Here is an 18,872-nt window from a genome sequence, read left to right on the forward strand (position 1 = left end):
TGCCTGCCTTGCCTGCGCTAGCCTTGGACAGACTGCGGTTCGATCCTCCGGTGTCCCATATGGTCCCCCAAGCCAGGAGCAACTTCTGAGCACATAGCCAGGAGTAACCCCTGAGCGTTACCGGGTGTGGCCCAAAAACCAAAAAAAAAAAAAAAAAAAAAAAGAAAAAATGTTGGCTTTAACTGTGTGAAACTATTTCGATTTCAGAGTAATGAGCTTTTCTTTTTTGGCCTATGCTTTACTGTAGGGATTCTTGGAAACTTGAGGAATACTGCTTAGTTGATTAAAGCTGAAGGAGTTCCTTGCAGCAGAGTAAATAAAGCTCATGGCCCACCACCTAGAAAGGTAAATGGTTTTATTTTATTTTTATTTATTCTGGATTTTGGGCCACACCTGGTAGTACTCAGGGGCTACTTTTGGTTCTGTGCTCAGTAGCTACTGCTGATGAGCTTGGGAACCATATGGGATGCTGGGGATTGAATTCCTGTAAGTTGTGTGGAAGACAAAGGCTCTCTCCTCTATACTAGGTACTGGCCCAGAGGTAAGCGATTTTAAGCTTTTAACACGGAAGTGTGTAGAACTTGATTGTATCTCAAATTTTACTGATTTCAGTAGATATTTCCACATGTTTTAGTCCATAGAATACTAGTGACCTACTGACTTGATAGTATTTAATAAAGTAAAATATTTTGAAATGCAGCAGACTTAGAAAAGTCCTTTGGAGATATGATAAGAATTTTATTTAGCCTAGATACTTTTTTTTTTTTGTTTTGGTTTTTGGGTCACACCCAGCAGCACTCAGGGGTTACACCTGGCTCTACACTCAGAAATCGCTCCTGGCAGGCTCGGGGGACCATATGGGATGCAGGGATTCGAACCACCGTCCTTCTGCATGCATACCTCCATGCTATCTCTCCGGCCCCTAACCTAAATACTTTTTTTTTTTTAACCTAGATACTTTTAAACTTATTTTCTTTTTTGGTTTTTGGGCCACACCCGCTGATGCTCAGGGATTACTCCTGGCTATACGCTCAGAAATTGTTCCTGGCATAGGGGAACATATGAGACACCGGGGTTCAAACCAAAGTCTGTCCTGGATTGGCTGCATGCAAGGCCCTACCACCTTGCTATTTCTCTGGCCCCTGGAACTTTTTATAATAAAAGGTCCCAGCGTATTGTTTTTTTTTTTTTTTTTTTTGGTTTTGGGCCATGCTGAGCAGCACTCAGGGGTTACTCCTGGCTCTGCACTTAGAAATCACTCTTAGCAGTCTCGGGACCATATGGAATGCCAGGAATCGAACCCAGCTCCATCCTAGGTTGGCCTTGTGCAAGGCAAATGCCTACGGCTGTGCTATCATTCTGGTCCCCAAAAGTTCCAATTCTTTTGTTAAAAATATGACCAGGAGGGGCCGGAGCAGTGGTGCAGCAGTAGGGCATTTACTTTGCAAGTGGCTGACCTAGGACAAACTACAGTTCGATCCCTCGGCATCCCATATGGTCCCCCAAGCCAGGAGCGATTTCTTTTTCTTTTTTTTTTCTTTTTTTTTTCTTTTTTTTTTGGTTTTTGGGCCACACCTGGCAATGCTCAGGGGTTACTCCTGGCTCTCTGCTCAGAAATAGCTCCTGGCAGGCACAGGGGACACCAGGATTCGAACCAACCACCTTTGGTCCTGGATTGGCTGCTTGCAAGGCAAATGCCGCTGTGCTATCTCTCTGGGCCCGCCAGGAGCAATTTCTGAGCACATAGCCAGGAGTAACCCCTGACCGTCATCAGGTGTGACCCCAAAACTAAAAAAAAATAGGGAATAGTTTCCTATATAAATCAATGAGGTTATTTTTTTATATTTAAAAAAAAAACATTTAGGGCCCGGAGAGATAGCACAGCGGCGTTTGCCTTGCAAGCAGCTGATCCAGGACCAAAGGTGGTTGGTTCGAATCCCGGTGTCCCATATGGTCCCCCATGCCTGCCAGGAGCTATTTCTGAGCAGACAGCCAGGAGTAACCCCTGAGCATCGCCGGGTGTGGCCCAAAAACAAAAAAAAAAACCAAAAACATTTAAACATTTTAGGTAAATATCTTAGGTTGTGTAAGACAACGAAAATGTTAAATTTATTTTTATCAGTTCACTTTAGTATCATGTTTATTTCATGCAACTCTAAAATATTAGTCACTTACAGAGTATCTAGTGTAGTTTGCTGGTGTTGAAGATATAAAGTGCACTGGTTTCTGATCTGTGGGTGTGTAACTTCAGAAAATGAAGGGCAGTAATTGATTTAATGCAGTCTGGCAAGCAAGCTCTTTGAAAATATGGTGGTCTGATAATAGACTTTGTTGTATCTGTCAAACGAAATACACAGGCAAATTGGCCTATGCTATTGTATCTTAAATCTGTAAGTTCATATAAAAAGATAAAGTATTTGATGCTTAAGAGGTAGGGAGGTAGTACAGGAATTGAGGCACTTGCCTTGTCTGTGGCTGAATCCAGTTTGATCCTTGACACTACATGTGGTCCCCTAACCAGCCTAAGCTGGTTTACAACCATGACTTCACCAACCTTATGCTTGCAAGGCAGGCACTGTAGCTCTGAGTTTTTTTGGGACCTCAAAGTTGTCAGGAGGTGGGGTGGTAGCTTTCCCAGACAGTGATAGGAAGCTTAGTACCACTCCCAATAATACTTAACAGGCCAGATGGTTCAAAGCAAGGGCCTGAGGATATAGTACTGTAAAGACCCCAGTAGTTCTCAGCCATGTTAAGTTTGAACTGGGGAGCTCAGGCCTGCAGTGCATGTGTCACTTGTTTTCTTCCAAGCCCTTCACCCTTTTTTTGAGGGTGTGGCCAACACCTAGCAATACTCAAGGTTAATTCCACTCCACCTCACTAAGTAATTACTTCTGGTGGTGCTTGGGGATCATATGGGATGCTGGGGATCAAACCTATATTGGCAACATGTAAAGCAAGTACCTTATCCTGTGTACTATTGCTCCAGGACCAATGTTTTGTTTTGTTTTGTTTTTTTGGTTTTTGGTTTTTGGGTCACACCCGGCAGTGATCAGGGAATTCTCCTGGCTTGTGCTCAGAAGTCACTCCTGGCAGGCTCCAGGAATCACATGGGATGCCGGGACTCAAACCATCGTCCTTTTGCATCTAAGGCAAACTCCCTACCACTGTGCTATCTCTCCGGCTCTGAATGTTTTTACTTTTATTTGTTTTGGAGGTCACACACGGTGCTGCTTAGGGCTTACTTTTGGCTCTGTGCTCAGTGGTCATCCTGATGGTACTCTGGCTACCATATATGTTGCCAGGTATTGAACCTGGGTCGGCCACATGTAGGACAAACTCCCCCCACATGCTATATTATTGCTCCACCTCCCCATCTGTTTTTAACATTCTCAAACCATTTTGTTTTTCAGTAACTTTGCCATGAAAAAGAGGACGTGATAAGTTGTTCAACTTATGAAATTCAAGTTATATGTGAATTCTGCCAGGTGTGTATACAGAATGTATGTGTTTTTAAACATTTTTCTTAAGGGGAGGATGCCATACTTGTTAGTGCTTAGGATTTATTCTTGGTTCTTTGCTCAGGGATCACTTTTAGGGAACCATATAGGTATCAGGATTTGGACTTGCGCCAGCTGCATGCAAGGCTTTCTGCACTATCACTCCAGCCATATTTATTCATTTTTAACATTTAGATTATAAAATGTTTTTATTAGTTGTGTCTGGATAAATAGCTCAGAGGGTTTTATTTTTTTTTGCCACAAATTAAAAATAACCAGCACGTACTTAAACTAATATTCCTATAGTATTTTTAAATATAAGGCATGAAATATACAACTTTTTGTTTATTTTTGTTTTGTGGCCACGAATATGCCAGCAAAACTTGGGACATATTTCTGGCTCTTTGCTCAGGGATCACTTTTGTCAGTACTTAGGGGTAACATATGGGATGTCAGGCTATAAATCTTTTCTGTTCACCTCCAAGGCAAAGAAAAGGACTTATTCACTGTACTGCTGGTCTACCATGGAATCTAGTGGGCTTTTTTTCCTGTTGAATTTGATTGTGTTCTGGTAGTGTTATTTGATATATGCTTTTGTCTTTTTTATAAGGGATAGTTATAGAAAAGTTTGATTAGATTTAGATTTAATATTTTTTTCCTTTCAATATGTGATGTGTTTGCTGTTGAATCACATCAAGGTACATGTAGTATCTTTCTGTTTCATTTTTAGTGATGATTTAAAACTAACCTGTGAGTTAGTTTCAGGTACAGTCAGTCTAATCCAGATATTACAGTTTTTTATTTGGCTTTGTTTTGTTTTTTTTGAGGGGGCCCACAGCTGGCAGTGCTCAGGGGTTAATCCTCTGTGCTCAGAAATTAATTCTGATGGTGTTCAGGGTACCGCAGGGAATGCTGGGGATCGAACCCTGGTAGGGAATTTTTCCAGCCCTCTATCACTTTTTTTCTAGATAGTTTAATCAAATATGCTAGTGATAGTTAATTAGCTCCATGTTTCATTGGGAACTATGATGGTTATTTTTTCTTTCTTTCCCTCATTTTTATTGAGATGTAGTGATATAGGTATTTTATGGTATGTATCAGATGATTAATATCTAGCAAAATGATTACCACAGTAGATAGCATTTGTCTTCTTATATGAGGTAGATACATGATACATATTAGTACATACTATGTAGATACAGCTTTTACATAGTTTATCTCTCATGAGAATATGTAGATTATTACTCTCTTAGAAAACTCTCAAGTATACCATATAGCAGTGCTAACTATATAGCTCATCATTTTGTAACATTTTATCCCACATATTTATAAATGGAAGCATGTACCTTTGACTATCTTCATCTAAATCCTTTTTCTGCGCTTCTGTTGTTAAAATGAATAATATAGGCTGAAACACCATACTCTAACCTTTAGTAGAGTGTGAAATTTTTGTATTCTTTTAAAACTTTATTATTATGTTTTAGTCACTGTGGTTTATATAATGGTTAATGATAGAGTTCCATGCATAAAGCATTCCAGTGCCATGCATTTTATCTACCATTTTCCTTCTACTATAACTTCTATCCATTTTCCCCTCCTACTTCCAGTAAGTATGCTATTAAGGATCATTTCTCAATTTTTGTTGCTTTGGTAATTTGTTATTCCCCTTCTATGTTTCTTTATATTCCACATATGAGATATTTCTTATTTTTATAATATTCATGTTACTTCGTAAATATGAAGTACTTATTATCTTTAGTGTGAAATTATATGTTTTTATACTATGAATTTTTATATGCAAAGAATTTAGGGTTAAAATAGCTGTTAAAAATATCGTATTTGGGGGGCCGGTGAGGTGGCGCTAGAGGTAAGGTGTCTTGCCTTGCAAGCACTAGCCAAGGAAGGACCGCGGTTCGATTCCCCCGGCATCCCATATGGTCCCCCGAAGCCAGGGGCAATTTCTGAGCGCTTAGCCAGGAGTAACCCCTGAGCATCAAATGGATGTGGCCTCAAAAAAAACAAAACAAAACAAAAAACAAAAAAAAAAAAATATCGTATTTGGGGCCTGAAAGATAACATCCTTAGGGCACCTACTTTGCCTGCAAGCTGACCAAGATTAGTTTCTCATCACCACATGGTTCTCTGAGCACATTGAACCGAATCTGAGTTAACCGCATGCGAAGCAAGCAACCAACCTGATATATTATGCCTGTGATCCCAAGATAAATTAAAAATGATTTCTTGTTCAGATGAAGAATTCAATAAAATTCAAATAATATTTTAACTCAGTTACTTAAAAATATGTAATATGGAACCTTTAGTCACCTCCTGATTTTTTTTAAATAGGCAATACAAGGACCTGTGGAATATGAGTGATGACAAACCCTTTCTATGCACTGCGCCTGGATGTGGCCAGGTAATATATATGCTAATTAATGTCATTTTGTATATTATCATTTATTAAAACACTGATGACAGTATATATTGTCATTAAAGGTTTCTTTTAGAGATAGCATAAAAGCAGTCCATATAATATTGGGACAGAAATACTGCTTTTTCATAGCATATCTAAGTTTACAAAAATTCATTGTTGGGGTATATGATTCAAGTGGTAGAACAAAAAGATCTTGGGTTCATAGTATTTTATAGGCTCCCATTCACCCTTGGGTCAGTGAATGCTAAATGTGATCCCCACGATAATAAAAAGAAAAATCCAAAGTACAAGGTTGGGTTTGGGATGCTGTTGAATGTAGCATATATAAGATCCTGGATCTTAGCCCCATCACTGCCAGAAAAAGAAATAACAGGGAATATTGGGTGAACATGGTTGAGTTTGTAATGGGAAAGTAGAAAACCTGGAATAATGTTCAGGCAGTAGAGGTGAATGAGCTGGTTCAGTGGGCTAAAGGGCTACGTGTGTGTTAGATTTGAGCTGTTGTCTTGACATAAATGCTACGTGTGTGTGTGTGTTATATATATATAGCTCCAGAGTTTACAAAGATTTTCTTTTATTAATTTTGACTGAATATCATTGATAAACTATATAATTGGAAATTATATGAAAATAATTTTACCTGTTATGGTCTTAAATGAAATGGTAACCTTCAGAGTAGTATTACTGTATTAATGTTCCTAAGTTCTAACATCTTTAATACAGAGAATATATGAAAACATTTTCAGAAAATAATAATCTAGTGTTACTTCAAAAAATATTCAGCATTTTAATAAAATTTATAAAATTAATAAAATTTTCAGATTATTATTAATCTTCTTTTGCTCTTATACTAATCTAATTCTTTTGGAGGAGGGTTTGGGCTACACCCAACAGTGCTCAGGGGTTACTCCTGGCTCTGCACTCAGGCTTAGGGACCATATGGTATGCTGGGCTCGAACCCAGATTGGCTGCAGGCAAGGCAAACACCCTGCCTACTGTGCTATTGCCCTAGCCCCCTATACTAACCTAATCTTAAAATAACTATGAACAGGGGCTGGAGTGGTGGTGCAAGTGGTAAGGCATCTGCCTTGCCCATGCTAGTCTAGGACGGACCGAGGTTTGATCCTCTGGCGTCCTATATGGTCCCCAAGCCAGGAGCAATTTCTAAGTGCATATCCAGGAGTAACCCCTGAGCGTCACCGGGTGTGGCCCAAACCCCCCTCCCCAAAATAAACCAAAACTATGAACACCCAGGAGTTATATAATTTCATGTGGATTGGCATTAATATGAGTTTAAATGCATAAGCTAAATGCTAAATAAATATGTATTAATTTTTGGTTTTAATTTGTTTGGACATGTTTATTCCTATTTATACCTTATTAGTAGTCATGGTTCAATGTAAAATAAAGACCACAATTAAAATATTAAACATAGATATCACTTCCAAAGTTTCTTGTCCTCATGTTCCTGGTGTCACCCTCTCCTCCTGGTCTTTGGTTGTCACTGATCTGACTCTTTGCATCATTCATTAGTTTATAATCTCTAGAAGTTTGTATAAATAAAATGAGGCAGAATCTTTATATCTTATTTTTTTCCATTCCATATGATTTAATTTCTTCATATTTTATAATATCATTACTTTTTGGTGTGTATATTTTAATTTCTCTTTTGCAGTTCATCTTTTTACCTACTTGGGGGACATTTGACTTATTTCTAGATTTCAGTTCTAACAAACAATATTCATATTCAGGTTTTTTTAGTCAAGCTTTTTTCTTTGTGAATAAATATTTAGGAATATCCCCATGGGATTTTATGGTAGGTAATGTCATTGTATATATATTCCCACTAACTTTCTACTTTATTTTTGAAATTGGGCCAAGTAATAGTCCAATGAATAGGGCTTTTTCTTCTTGCTTTGCACGTGGCCGACCAGGTTAGATTTCAGGCATTTCATACTGGTCTTCTGAGCCTGTCAGGAGTGCCTTCGTGCAGAATGAGGAATAAGCCCTGAGCATTGCTGGGTGTGGCCCTAAAACAGACAAATAAGCAAAAATATTAAAATAAATTGAACAACTGTTTCCAGAACTGACATACCACTTTATATTTCTACCAATAGTTATACTTTATTCTTGTCAACATTAGATGTCTCTTAATTTTAGATATTTTTATTGTGGTTTATTATACTACAGGGTTTTTTTCAGCCTTTCATTAATAGCTAATAAAAAGATGACTCACCTTTTTTGGGTGTTTTCATTTGGATACCAGATGTTTTATTTGTTTTCAAAATTTGGATTGTTTTTATTTGGGAAAAGTCTCCAAGGGCCTCTTTTAACAATATTAGGTTGGATAATTCGACATTTGGGCCTGCTAATGTGGTGCTGCATGCTGCTTGGTGTCAATTATGCTGGAGATCACACTGGATCAGCCATGTATGTTTCTGGGTCTCCACGGCCTCCTGTAGTGTTCATGCCTAGGTTAATCAGTAGTGATTGTTAAATCAGGACCTTGCAACATACAAGGCATGTCCCTCTGAACTATTTTTCTGGCTGACATCTTTTTATTTTTGAGATAAAAATAGCTTCTTTATATATCCTAGGTAGTTTGTGCTTTACCTCTTAAATTTTATATCGTTGGATTAAAATATTTCTAATTTTAATGAAATATAAAGCATTAATTTTTCTCTTATGGTTTTGCTTTATATGGCTTTTCTAATAAATTTTTTTCCTAGCCTTAAGTTACAAAGCTGTTTTTATTTTTTTCCTCAAAGTGCTTAGTTTTATTTAGGTTCATCTCATTCCATCCGTGTTTTTTTTTTTTTTTTTTTTTTTTTTTTTTTTTTTTTTTGGTTTTTGGTTTTTGGGCTACACCCAGTGATGCTCAGGGGTTACCCCTGGCTGTGTGCTTAGAAATCGTTCCTGGCTCAGGGGAACCATATGGGACACCAGGGGATCTAACTGTGGTCTGTCCTAGGTTAGCACATGCAAGGCAAACGCCCTATTGCTTGCACCACTGCTCCAGCCCTCATTCCATCTTAAATTAATTTTTGTACATGGTAAGAGGTTGCAATTGAAAATGATATTTTCCTGTGTTTTTAGATATTTTAGAACCATTTATGTAAAATACTTTTTCTATTACATTGTCTCAGCTCTTATGTTCCTATGTTTTTTGTACTGTCCTTTATGTCAGTCTGTCAACTTTTATGTTAGTACTACACTTCATTGTTCACTTGAGTTCGATAGCAAGCCTTACAGTTGGGTAGAGTAATTTTCTGATTTAGTTCTTTTTCAAGAATTTTTTGGTGGTCTTAATTATTTTACTACATTGTGTTAATGTGTGCTGACTTCTTATAATGATTTTAATATACATAGTTTGTAGTGATGTTGAATAGGATAAGTTTTGTGTTCATGGGGTTGGTATTACAATGCGTTCAACAAATTGGTCAGAGAATACTTCTCTGATAAGTAACATTTATTTATTCTCTCCTTTTTAAAATTTATTGTTTAGTCACTGTGAAATTATATAGTTATTTATAATTGAGTTTCAGGCATACAATGTTTTCACACCAATACCTTCCCATGTCTGCTTCCCTCCACTAATTCCCCTCTATTCCCATTTGCCTCCCACTTAGTATTCTACTTTTATGAGAGGTACCTTTTTAAAAATACGTATAAATATCACACTGTGATTTACGGTACTGTTGCTGATAGGGCTTAGTACGTAACTCTTCACCACCTTTCAGCACCTCCTCTTTCCTGGTGAACACTTCCCTCCACCCTAGATGTTGGCCCCTCCCTGTCCTATCTATCCCCAAGCTCCCTCAAGTGGCATGTTTCCTCCTGAATACCAGTTTTTATGTTCTTTGTTTCCTGATAAAGTAACATTTAAACAAAGGAAAATAGACACATGGACATGTGGGAGCAAATCCTGCACCATACTTGAGAGGTGTTTTCCAGACTTGAAGGGGCAGCAAGCAAATCCTGAGGTCCTGAGGTGTGGGGATAATGTGGATAATAAGGTAGGGGCAAAAAGGAAAGGAGAAATCAGTATGGATCATGTAGGACTTTGCAGACTTCAGTGTTTGAGTACTGCAAATTCTGTAACAAAATTGCTGAAGCCGGAGCTTGAATTTTATCTGTTATTCAGTTTTGAATTATACCCCAGTAATTTAATGTGAGAACATTAAGAGCACCTCATGCTGGGTAAGGAATTTATAGAAACTCTTTATATTGTAATTGTAATTTTACCATAATTTAAAGGTTTTATTTTTAAATAAAAAATATTAAAACAGAGACTGGAGCAATAGCACAGCAGTAAGGCATTTGCCTTGCACACGCCTGACTCAGGATGGACCTGAGTTCGATTCCTGATGTTCCATATGGTCCCCCAAGCCAGGAGCGATTTCTGAGCACATAGCCAGGAGTAACCCCTTAGTGTCACCAGGTATGGTAAAAAAGAAAAAGAAAATTATTCAAATAAAAGCATATATACACATGTTACTAACTATACAGTAGAGCTTCCAAATATTTATGATTTTTAAGGGAAAGAACCTCCCCAAGCATTGCCTGGGGTTCACTCTGGGTGATGCTCAGTTTTGTTGAGCAGCCTTTATAAGTCAGTGCTTGGACTGCTGAGTGCTGCCTATGCCAGGTGGTGCTTGAGGATCACAGAATCACACCCAGCAGTGTTGTGTGAGAGTTAGGTTGTACCTAGAATTAGATTCAGGAGGCTTTATACATATCCTGCAAGTGCTTCACCCCTTTAAGCTGTCTCCCTGGTCTGTATTATCATGTTTTTGTTTGTTTTTGTTAACATATTTGTTACTTATCTATCCCAACTTGTTTGTATTTGAGATAAAAAGTTTAATAATAGTTATAAGAATGAAAATTATATTTTGTAGCTGTAGAAATAACTCAAAAGAGTGGAGTTCAGGCTTGCCTGAAGGAGCCAATTAAAAAAATTCTGTTTGTGACATTTTTTGGCTTAGGCCAGTCACTGTGCTAATTTTTATGTGTTACTAAGTCATTTAATCTTCAACATCTTCAACACAGTCCCACAAGCAGCTCTAGAAACAACCCCTAGCTCTGCAAGCATGGCTTAAAATAATAACGGAGAAAACAATGACCAATTAAAATGGGTGTTTGGGCTGAAGAGATTGTACATTGCATAGGGCATTTACCTAGCATGGCCCCCAAACTTAACCCAATAAAGGACAAAGTTCAGTAAATCTAAAAAAGATTAAACCTGGGGCTGGAATGGTTGCACAAGCAGTAAGGCATCTGTTTTGCACACGCTGACCTAGGACAGACTGAGGTTCGCTTCCCTGGCATCCCATATGGTCCCCAAGTCTGGAGCGATTTCTGAGCGCATAGCCAGGAGTAACCCCTGAGTGTTACTGGGTGTGGCCCAAAAAACAAAAAACATGACTGAAACCCAAACACAATCATATACGTAGTCAAGGTGTTTAAATAAAAAAAAATATATTGATGATGACTTTTTTGGTGATACAGTAATTTTCACAAATTTAACTGCTGATGAACTCTCTCCCGTTCGTTTTTCATCTTTTTATTCTCTATTTTCTTTCTCTTTTTAATAACTTCACTTTCTGTCATCCTGAAACAAATGTATTATGATTCATTATGTCAACTATATGTCACATTTTCTTTTAATAAATTAAAAAAATCCAAAGACTTTTGCTAACATTTGGTGAAGTTCCTAAATTTCTATCTTTGTTTTTAAAACAAAAATTATGCTATGCATACTAACTTTATATTTATTTTTTTTTGTTTTGTTTTTGTTTTTTCGGGCCACACCCATTTGATGCTCAGGGGTTACTCCTGGCTAAGCACTCATATGGGATGCCAGGGGATCAAACCACGGTCCTTCCTTGGCTAGCGCTTGCAAGGCAGACACCTTACCTCTAGTGCCACCTCGTCGGCCCCTAATTTTATATTCTTTTTTTTTTTTTTTTTTTTTTGGGTCACACCCGGCAGTGCTCAGGGGTTATTTCTGGCTCCAGGCTCAGAAATTGCTCCTGGCAGGCACAGGGGACCATATGGGGTGCCGGGATTTGAACCGATGACCTTCTGCATGAAAGGCAAACGCCTTACCTCCATGCTATCTCTCCAGCCCCTATATTCTTATTTGTATGCAGATGACATAGTTCATGAGTATTTTGTACATTAATTGAAAACATGGGTTAATTTAATTTGTATTACTGTTCTGTTATCTAAAGCATATCTCATAATTATATTTGTTCTTCCTTTATTGTGGACTTTTAAAGTATGTATAATATTGTGATGATTGTCATTCTATATAATTCTTTGTGTGCATATCTGAATGTTTTTAGAGATAGAATTAATCACCAGATAAAAATGTATATATATATATTTCAAAGTTAAAAATAAGGTTTTTGTATTTTCCAACTTATTTTTAAAAGCGACAGCTATTTTTAAAATTCTAATATTATCTCTTAGCACTATTTTTATTATGAATCTTTGAAACCTAATTAGAATATTTTGACCCATATCAGATTGACATTGAAACTCTTATTTATAAATCTTTGCTTTCAGTATCTCATTGAAGGTTATCTCTTTGTTAGAATGTTTATAAGCTATTTACAAAGGAGAAAAAGTTGCTCTTTGTGTTTAATCCAAAGATTTAGTGGTATATTTATTTCAGCAATTTATTGATCTTTACTAGAATCCTTTACTGAAAAAAAAACAAATGGTAAATAGCAAATAGTAAAATGACCTGATGGTTTTATAATTTATTGTACTTGTTTACTCTATTAAATAGCATTAATCTATATCATAGATAAGAGTACCTGAATTAAATGATAAGTGACTGATTTCTAGAAAAGTTTATTCTGGCACAATGTATGATTTTAGTATTCTCTAGAATTGCTTTGATACTCACATCGTACCATGTGGAGTTTAGGTTCCTGGCCACAATGCCCACATTAACTACAATGCTCACTGGGATTTGTTGTGATACTTGTATTTATCTGGTTGCAGTCCATATAGAAACTTGGGGTGCTGGGGATCATAGAGTTTCAGGATTAAGTTTTTCATATGTGGCAGCAGAAAGGATTGAACTCATGGCCAGACTTGGAAGGGGAATATTCAAATTGGGAATTTGAAATTCAAACTGGGAAATATTTCTCCAGTTTCCATCTTTTTAACTTTGGGGGGTGGGTGGGTCACTCCCAATGGTGATTAGGGGTTATTTCCTAACTATGAACTCAGGAATCACTCCTGGCAGGCTCTAGGACCATATGGGATACTCAGAATAGAAGCTGGGTCAGTCATGTGCAAGGCAAACGCCCTATCCACTGTGCTATCACTCGGTCCACATCCAACATTTTAGTGAGATGGTTATACTACTTAAATTGGTTTTACTACAGTTATACTGCTGTCCAAAAAAAAAAATTCTTTGTTGATTTTGCCTTTCCTATTATCTATTCTGCTGTATGTTCAAAGTCTTGTTTATTAAATTTCTTGTCCAAAAGCAACATTTTGTATTGGGGTTGAACATTGGATTCCCTGAAGAAATTCTCAAATTTAATATTTTGGCATTATTAGTAAGAGTTTTTTTTCCATAAAACTTAATTTGTTTGGATAACAGTTTTAAATATCTTTTGCCAAAGTATTATCTTAGCATGTAGTAACTATTTGCTAAAAAATCCATTTCCATTTATCTATATCTTTGTATCTGTCTGTATTATTTATACCCCCCTTTGCAGCAGCTATTATCAAGATTGCTTTTTGATACTATCCTTTAAGTTTCTTTTAGAAATAAAATTTCCCAGTTTTGTTAGTCAAAGTTTTTTTTTTTTTTTTTTTTTTTTTTTTGGTTTTTGGGTCACACCCGGCAGGGTTCAGGGGTTACTCCTGGCTCTATGCTCAGAAATCGCCCCTGGCAGGCACATGGGACCATATGGGATGCTGGGATTCGAACCATCATCCTTCTGCATGAAAGGCAAACGCCTTACCTCCATGCTATCTCTCCGGCCCCATTAGTCAAAGTTTAATTTCTCTGGTTTTAAGCGCCAATTCTAGTATATTTCATCTTTGTGTATAAATCAAATACTGTGTAGGTTAATTGCCATCATAAATAGTGTTTAAAAATGTTATTTGATTGGATATATATATATCCTATGAGTTCCTTGCACTTCCTTCTAATGTTCATATGATCATATATATTTTAAAAAACATTTAAGCTTATTCCTTTTCACTTAAAGTCAGTCTGTGTGTGGCCAGAAAGGTAGTACAGAGGGCAAGGCACTTGCCTTGCATGCACCTGACCTCCCTTGTTCAAATCCCCAGTAGTGCATACAACCTGCAAGTATAGCCAGAAGTGATTGTTGAACAGCTCAGAGCCATGTGTAAATTCCGAGCACTGCTGAGGGTGTTCCAAAACTCCCAACAACTGGGGCTGGAGCGGGAGTATAACAGGTAGGGTGCTTGCCTAGCATGTGTCTAGCCATCCCTTAATGATCTCTTGAGCACTGCCAGGGTGATTCCTGAGTGTAGAGCCTGAGCACCTCTCACTAGATATGACCTCCCCCCCAAATCAGCAACAGCAACGAAACCAACAACCCCCAATGCCATTCAGAATTAAAAACAACCAAACCAAGATCAGTCTTTGTATTTTTTTTCATGTTTCCTACAAAACATGATATTTTATATTTAGTTTTTTTTTTTTTGGATTTAGTTATTTGTGATCAAAACAACTCAAACAGAGAATATGATACAGAATCATATTCAATATACTGACTTGGAAGTTATTTTAATTTGGAACTCTACCAAAGTATGTTCATTCAGTGTTTAACAGATAACCTTCCATGGAGAAGCCATATTTTGAGTTCTTTGGTACTTTGGGTACTATAAATGTTGCTGAAGATGCAGCTAAGCAGTAGAGGACTTGCCTTGTATGCATGAAGCTCTGGCACCTCTCCCACCCCCATTTTCAGTTGGCAAAAACAGGCACATATAAATTTGTTTAAAATTGTAGTGCCTAGGAAAAAGCATTGAAATAAAGCTAGTCTATTCTGAGATATGTTTATTCACCAAGAGCTTTATTATTTAAGATTCTACCAAAGGCCAATTATTTCTCATTTCTTTAAATTTGGAAAGGTCTTGTATTAATGATAAAGTCAATAAAATGATAACACCTAAATGGGGGAGCAATTATGGTCTTTAGAGTTCTGAGTAGGTTCTCAGTGAAGTGAAGAGCCAGTAAATAAAGGAGCAGGTATACTGTTGTATCTGATCCCTTACCTTTGGTTTAGCAAACTCTATGTACAGACAAGTTGGGTAAGTTATCTATTGTCTATAATAATAGATAACTTTCCATTGGTCTGTGCAGTAATCTACAGTGACAAACCAAATTGAAGCTTAATTCACCTCATAAGAGTTGTATTTATTGAGGCCCGGGGAGATAGCACAGCGGTGTTTGCCTTGCAAGCAACCGATCCAGGACCAAAGGTGGTTGGTTTGAATCCTGGTGTCTCATATGGTCCCCCGTGCCTGCCAGGAGCTATTTCTGAGCAGACAGCCAGGAGTAACCCCTGAGCACCACCGGGTGTGGCCAAAAAAAAAAAAAAAGGATATAGACTGGAGTGTGAATTATATCTCTTAATATAGCAGCTTCTCATTGTTAGGAAATAACAAATAAATAATCCCTATCTTTTTTTTTTTTTTTTTTGATTTTTCGGGCCATACCCGTTTGATGCTCAGGGGTTACTCTTGGCTAAGTGCTCAGAAATTGCCCCTGGCTTGGGGGGACCATATGGGACGCCGGGGGATCGAACCGCGGTCCTTCCTTGGCTAGCGCTTGCAAGGCAGACACCTTACCTCTAGCGCCACCTCGCCAGTCCCAAAAATCCCTATCATAATTCTACAAGTGTCACTCAGTAGGGTCTATGTTCATAAATCTTGAAGCTACCACATAATCAGGAAATGTTGGAATGCATTTATTACATTGAAGTCATATCACCTAGCCACTATCTTAGATATGCATACCTTAAATAACTTTCTTTTTTCTGTATAAGAACTGCAGTGAACTAAAGTGATTTTTAAAAATAACATTAGTTATCTTAAGATAAACATAATTTGGGGGGCCAGAAATCACAGCAGGTAAAGTGCTTGCCTTGCAAATAGCTAACCATTGGTCAGTCCTGTTTTTCCAAGCATATGGTCCTCTGCCAGTGCTTGAGCACAGAGCCAGGAGTACCCTGAACACTACCAGGTATGACATAGCCTACCCCACCCCCCAAAAATAAACTTTTTAGAGTGAGTAAATGGTTCAAAGAGTTAGATAGACCACATACATTGTAAGCTGGAGACCTGGAATCTGTCCCAGGCTCTGTCCTTCTCTAAGCACCAGGCTGGGAGTTATGGTTTAGCAATGATGCATGTGACCCAAACACTGCCCCTTCAGTTAATTTTATTTTAAAATAACTGATTGATCGGATTATAACAGAAAAGCTTAATTTATCCTGTGTAGTATTTTTGTAAGAAAATTCTTATTTAAAAGTGGTAAGTAACCTAAAATTTTAATAAATTCAGTTCTTTCTCCTGAAATCATTGTTCAGTAGAGCATATGTTTCTACTGGATATTATGATCTACCACAGCAAAAAATCAGTAGTGTTCTAGTTTCAGTGTTCCAAATGAAATTTATTTCTTTGTATCAGGTTTGGTCTTTAGTGGCCTACTAATAACATCATAATGCTTATTCTTGGGTAATATATTTTTCTATCATTATTTAAAATCTAATATGTTATCTGTACTAACAATATATTCTTTTGTAGTTAAACTGCTGTTTCATTGTTAGTGGTGGTTTTACATGTTGTGGAAATGAATTTCCTTATCATTTTACTTGATCAAATTAAAAATCTTAACTGTATTTTAAAACTTTCTGCCACAGCGTTTTACCAACGAGGATCATTTGGCTGTCCATAAACATAAACATGAGATGACACTGAAATTTGGTCCAGCACGTAATGACAGTGTCATTGTGGCTGGTTAGTATATGCTTTTATTAATAGCTTATATACATATTTCACCTGGAATGTGCACAATTTTTGTGTATTCTCTGTAAATTATATAGTCTGGTGATATTCCAATGACTTCATTTTCAGTAATTGTTGGCAACATGTATTTTACCCATTACATTTCCATGTCTACCTCTGACCACTCATTTTAGTTTAAATTTCAATGTCGATTTTGTAGAAATTAATTATAACACTGGGAGCATTCATACCATCTCCACAGTTTACATTTAATGAGTGATTCAACTAATGTGATTTTAGTTAATGTTTCTTTTAGCAGTTTACATCTGGTTTACAATGCTGTGTGAAGATAGAAAGTAATCAAACTCCTATTGGAGAAGAACAATTAGATTTGTTTATTATTATTTCTTTCAGAACTGAACATCAGTGTTAGTAAATAATCCAACTTAGGAGTGGACCATAAATTCAGTCAGTTTTTTGGTTTTTTTTTGGTATGTTGATCCTGTGAACTTACAGTATCAAGTAAGCAGATTGTGTGAAAGAAAAGCCTATTCATGCATTGTTTTACTGTCTTTCCACGCTATTTATGTACTTAAATATATACACACACATCTTATATACTAGATATTTCACGTTTTATTTTATACATAAGATTATAAGAAAAATTATGAAATTGTCAATAAACTTCAGATTTTTCTGCCATAATTAAAGATTCATATAAAATAAAAAATCATCTCTTCTGTCAAACTTATAGTATTTGTAAATGTTGAACTATGCCTGCATTCCGAATATAATTAATACTTTTAAATTATTATTCAACATAGAGATTAGATGGTAACAATTTAATCTTTAAGGCAGATATTAGTTGGCTTGCAGTGTTTTGAAATGAAGAAATTGGAAATGAAAGTTGATAATTTATGAAAAACTAGTTTGAGAAAATAGGGGAACTTTTGGCCCACCTTCATAGTTCCACAATAAAAAGTAGAGAAAAATGCCTTTTCTTAGTCTACTGTACATCAGTTCTTTTGAGGTGGAACCATAAAAATAGTCAAGTAAAACAGCACCGACCTGAAGAGTTTGTTCTTAGGCATGGGTGGTCCTTCTCTAAAATTTCAGAGATGAGGTCCCCAAATTTATTTTATTAACCACTTTTCAGAAAGAACAATAAAAATGAATCCCCTTCACTAAGCAAACAAAATACCTTCCAACCCTACCTGAGTTAGGCAGGAAAGATAGTAACAGCAGGGCTCATACTTTGCATGCAGCCATCCCAGGTTCAATCTCAGACACCACTTATGGTCCACCAAATCCTGCCAAGAGTGAGCCCTGAGCATTGCTGGGTGTGACCCTGAAATTAAACCAATATCAAATCCACCTGAGTCTTCTGCCTCTTTCCCATCTTTTCAGTAGCCTCCAGGCGATGCTTTTTCCCATTTTAGGAAATACTGCCTTAGTAATAATCTCTGTTATGTCCTACCAAATTCAAAATAGGTTGAGATTGGTTTCTAGCAATTATTTTCTATTTATGTTTAGAACAATTGAAAAATGTAAAATTTGCACTCAGCCACTTTTTAAATTACATAAGTTGAGTTTAGTAATACCTGTTTAAATATAGCATATGATGTGTGTGGTATATATTTGGTGATCAAAAGCCATAAGCCATGTGCATGTTTTAAGTGATTATGCCTCTGTTAACTTTCCAATCTTTATTATTTCAGTAACCATCAAAGTTATTTTATGAGTATGTATCTGATTTTTAAGATGTCTTTCCCTATAATACAAATTTGGAGCCTTCTATTAAGCTTAGATAGACAGATCTTTGGCTGTGAACAGAAGAGTCAAAGATTGGTATTTGGTTTACAATTTAGTCATGAGGGACAAACGATTTTATATATTTGTACACTAGCCCTAATAATCTGGTATTGAAA

The 18,872-nt window shown here is 36.8% G+C and overlaps 1 protein-coding gene across 2 annotated transcripts in view; it reads left to right on the forward strand.

Moving 5' to 3' along the window:
* Positions 1-242: 242 nt before the first annotated feature.
* ATF2 (activating transcription factor 2) overlaps positions 243-18,872 on the forward strand; it is a 64,799-nt gene continuing 46,169 nt past the window's right edge. For both annotated transcript variants that reach the window (XM_049773435.1, XM_049773436.1), the window contains exons 1-4: positions 243-345; positions 3,411-3,485; positions 5,844-5,913; positions 16,860-16,956. In XM_049773435.1, coding sequence (XP_049629392.1) covers positions 3,454-3,485; positions 5,844-5,913; positions 16,860-16,956 — 199 coding nt within the window. In that variant the 5' untranslated portion in view covers positions 243-345; positions 3,411-3,453. The remainder of the gene's footprint in view (positions 346-3,410; positions 3,486-5,843; positions 5,914-16,859; positions 16,957-18,872) is intronic.

This window comes from Suncus etruscus, chromosome 5 (genome assembly GCF_024139225.1).
Source record: "Suncus etruscus isolate mSunEtr1 chromosome 5, mSunEtr1.pri.cur, whole genome shotgun sequence".
Classification (NCBI taxonomy): Eukaryota; Metazoa; Chordata; class Mammalia; order Eulipotyphla; family Soricidae; genus Suncus; species Suncus etruscus.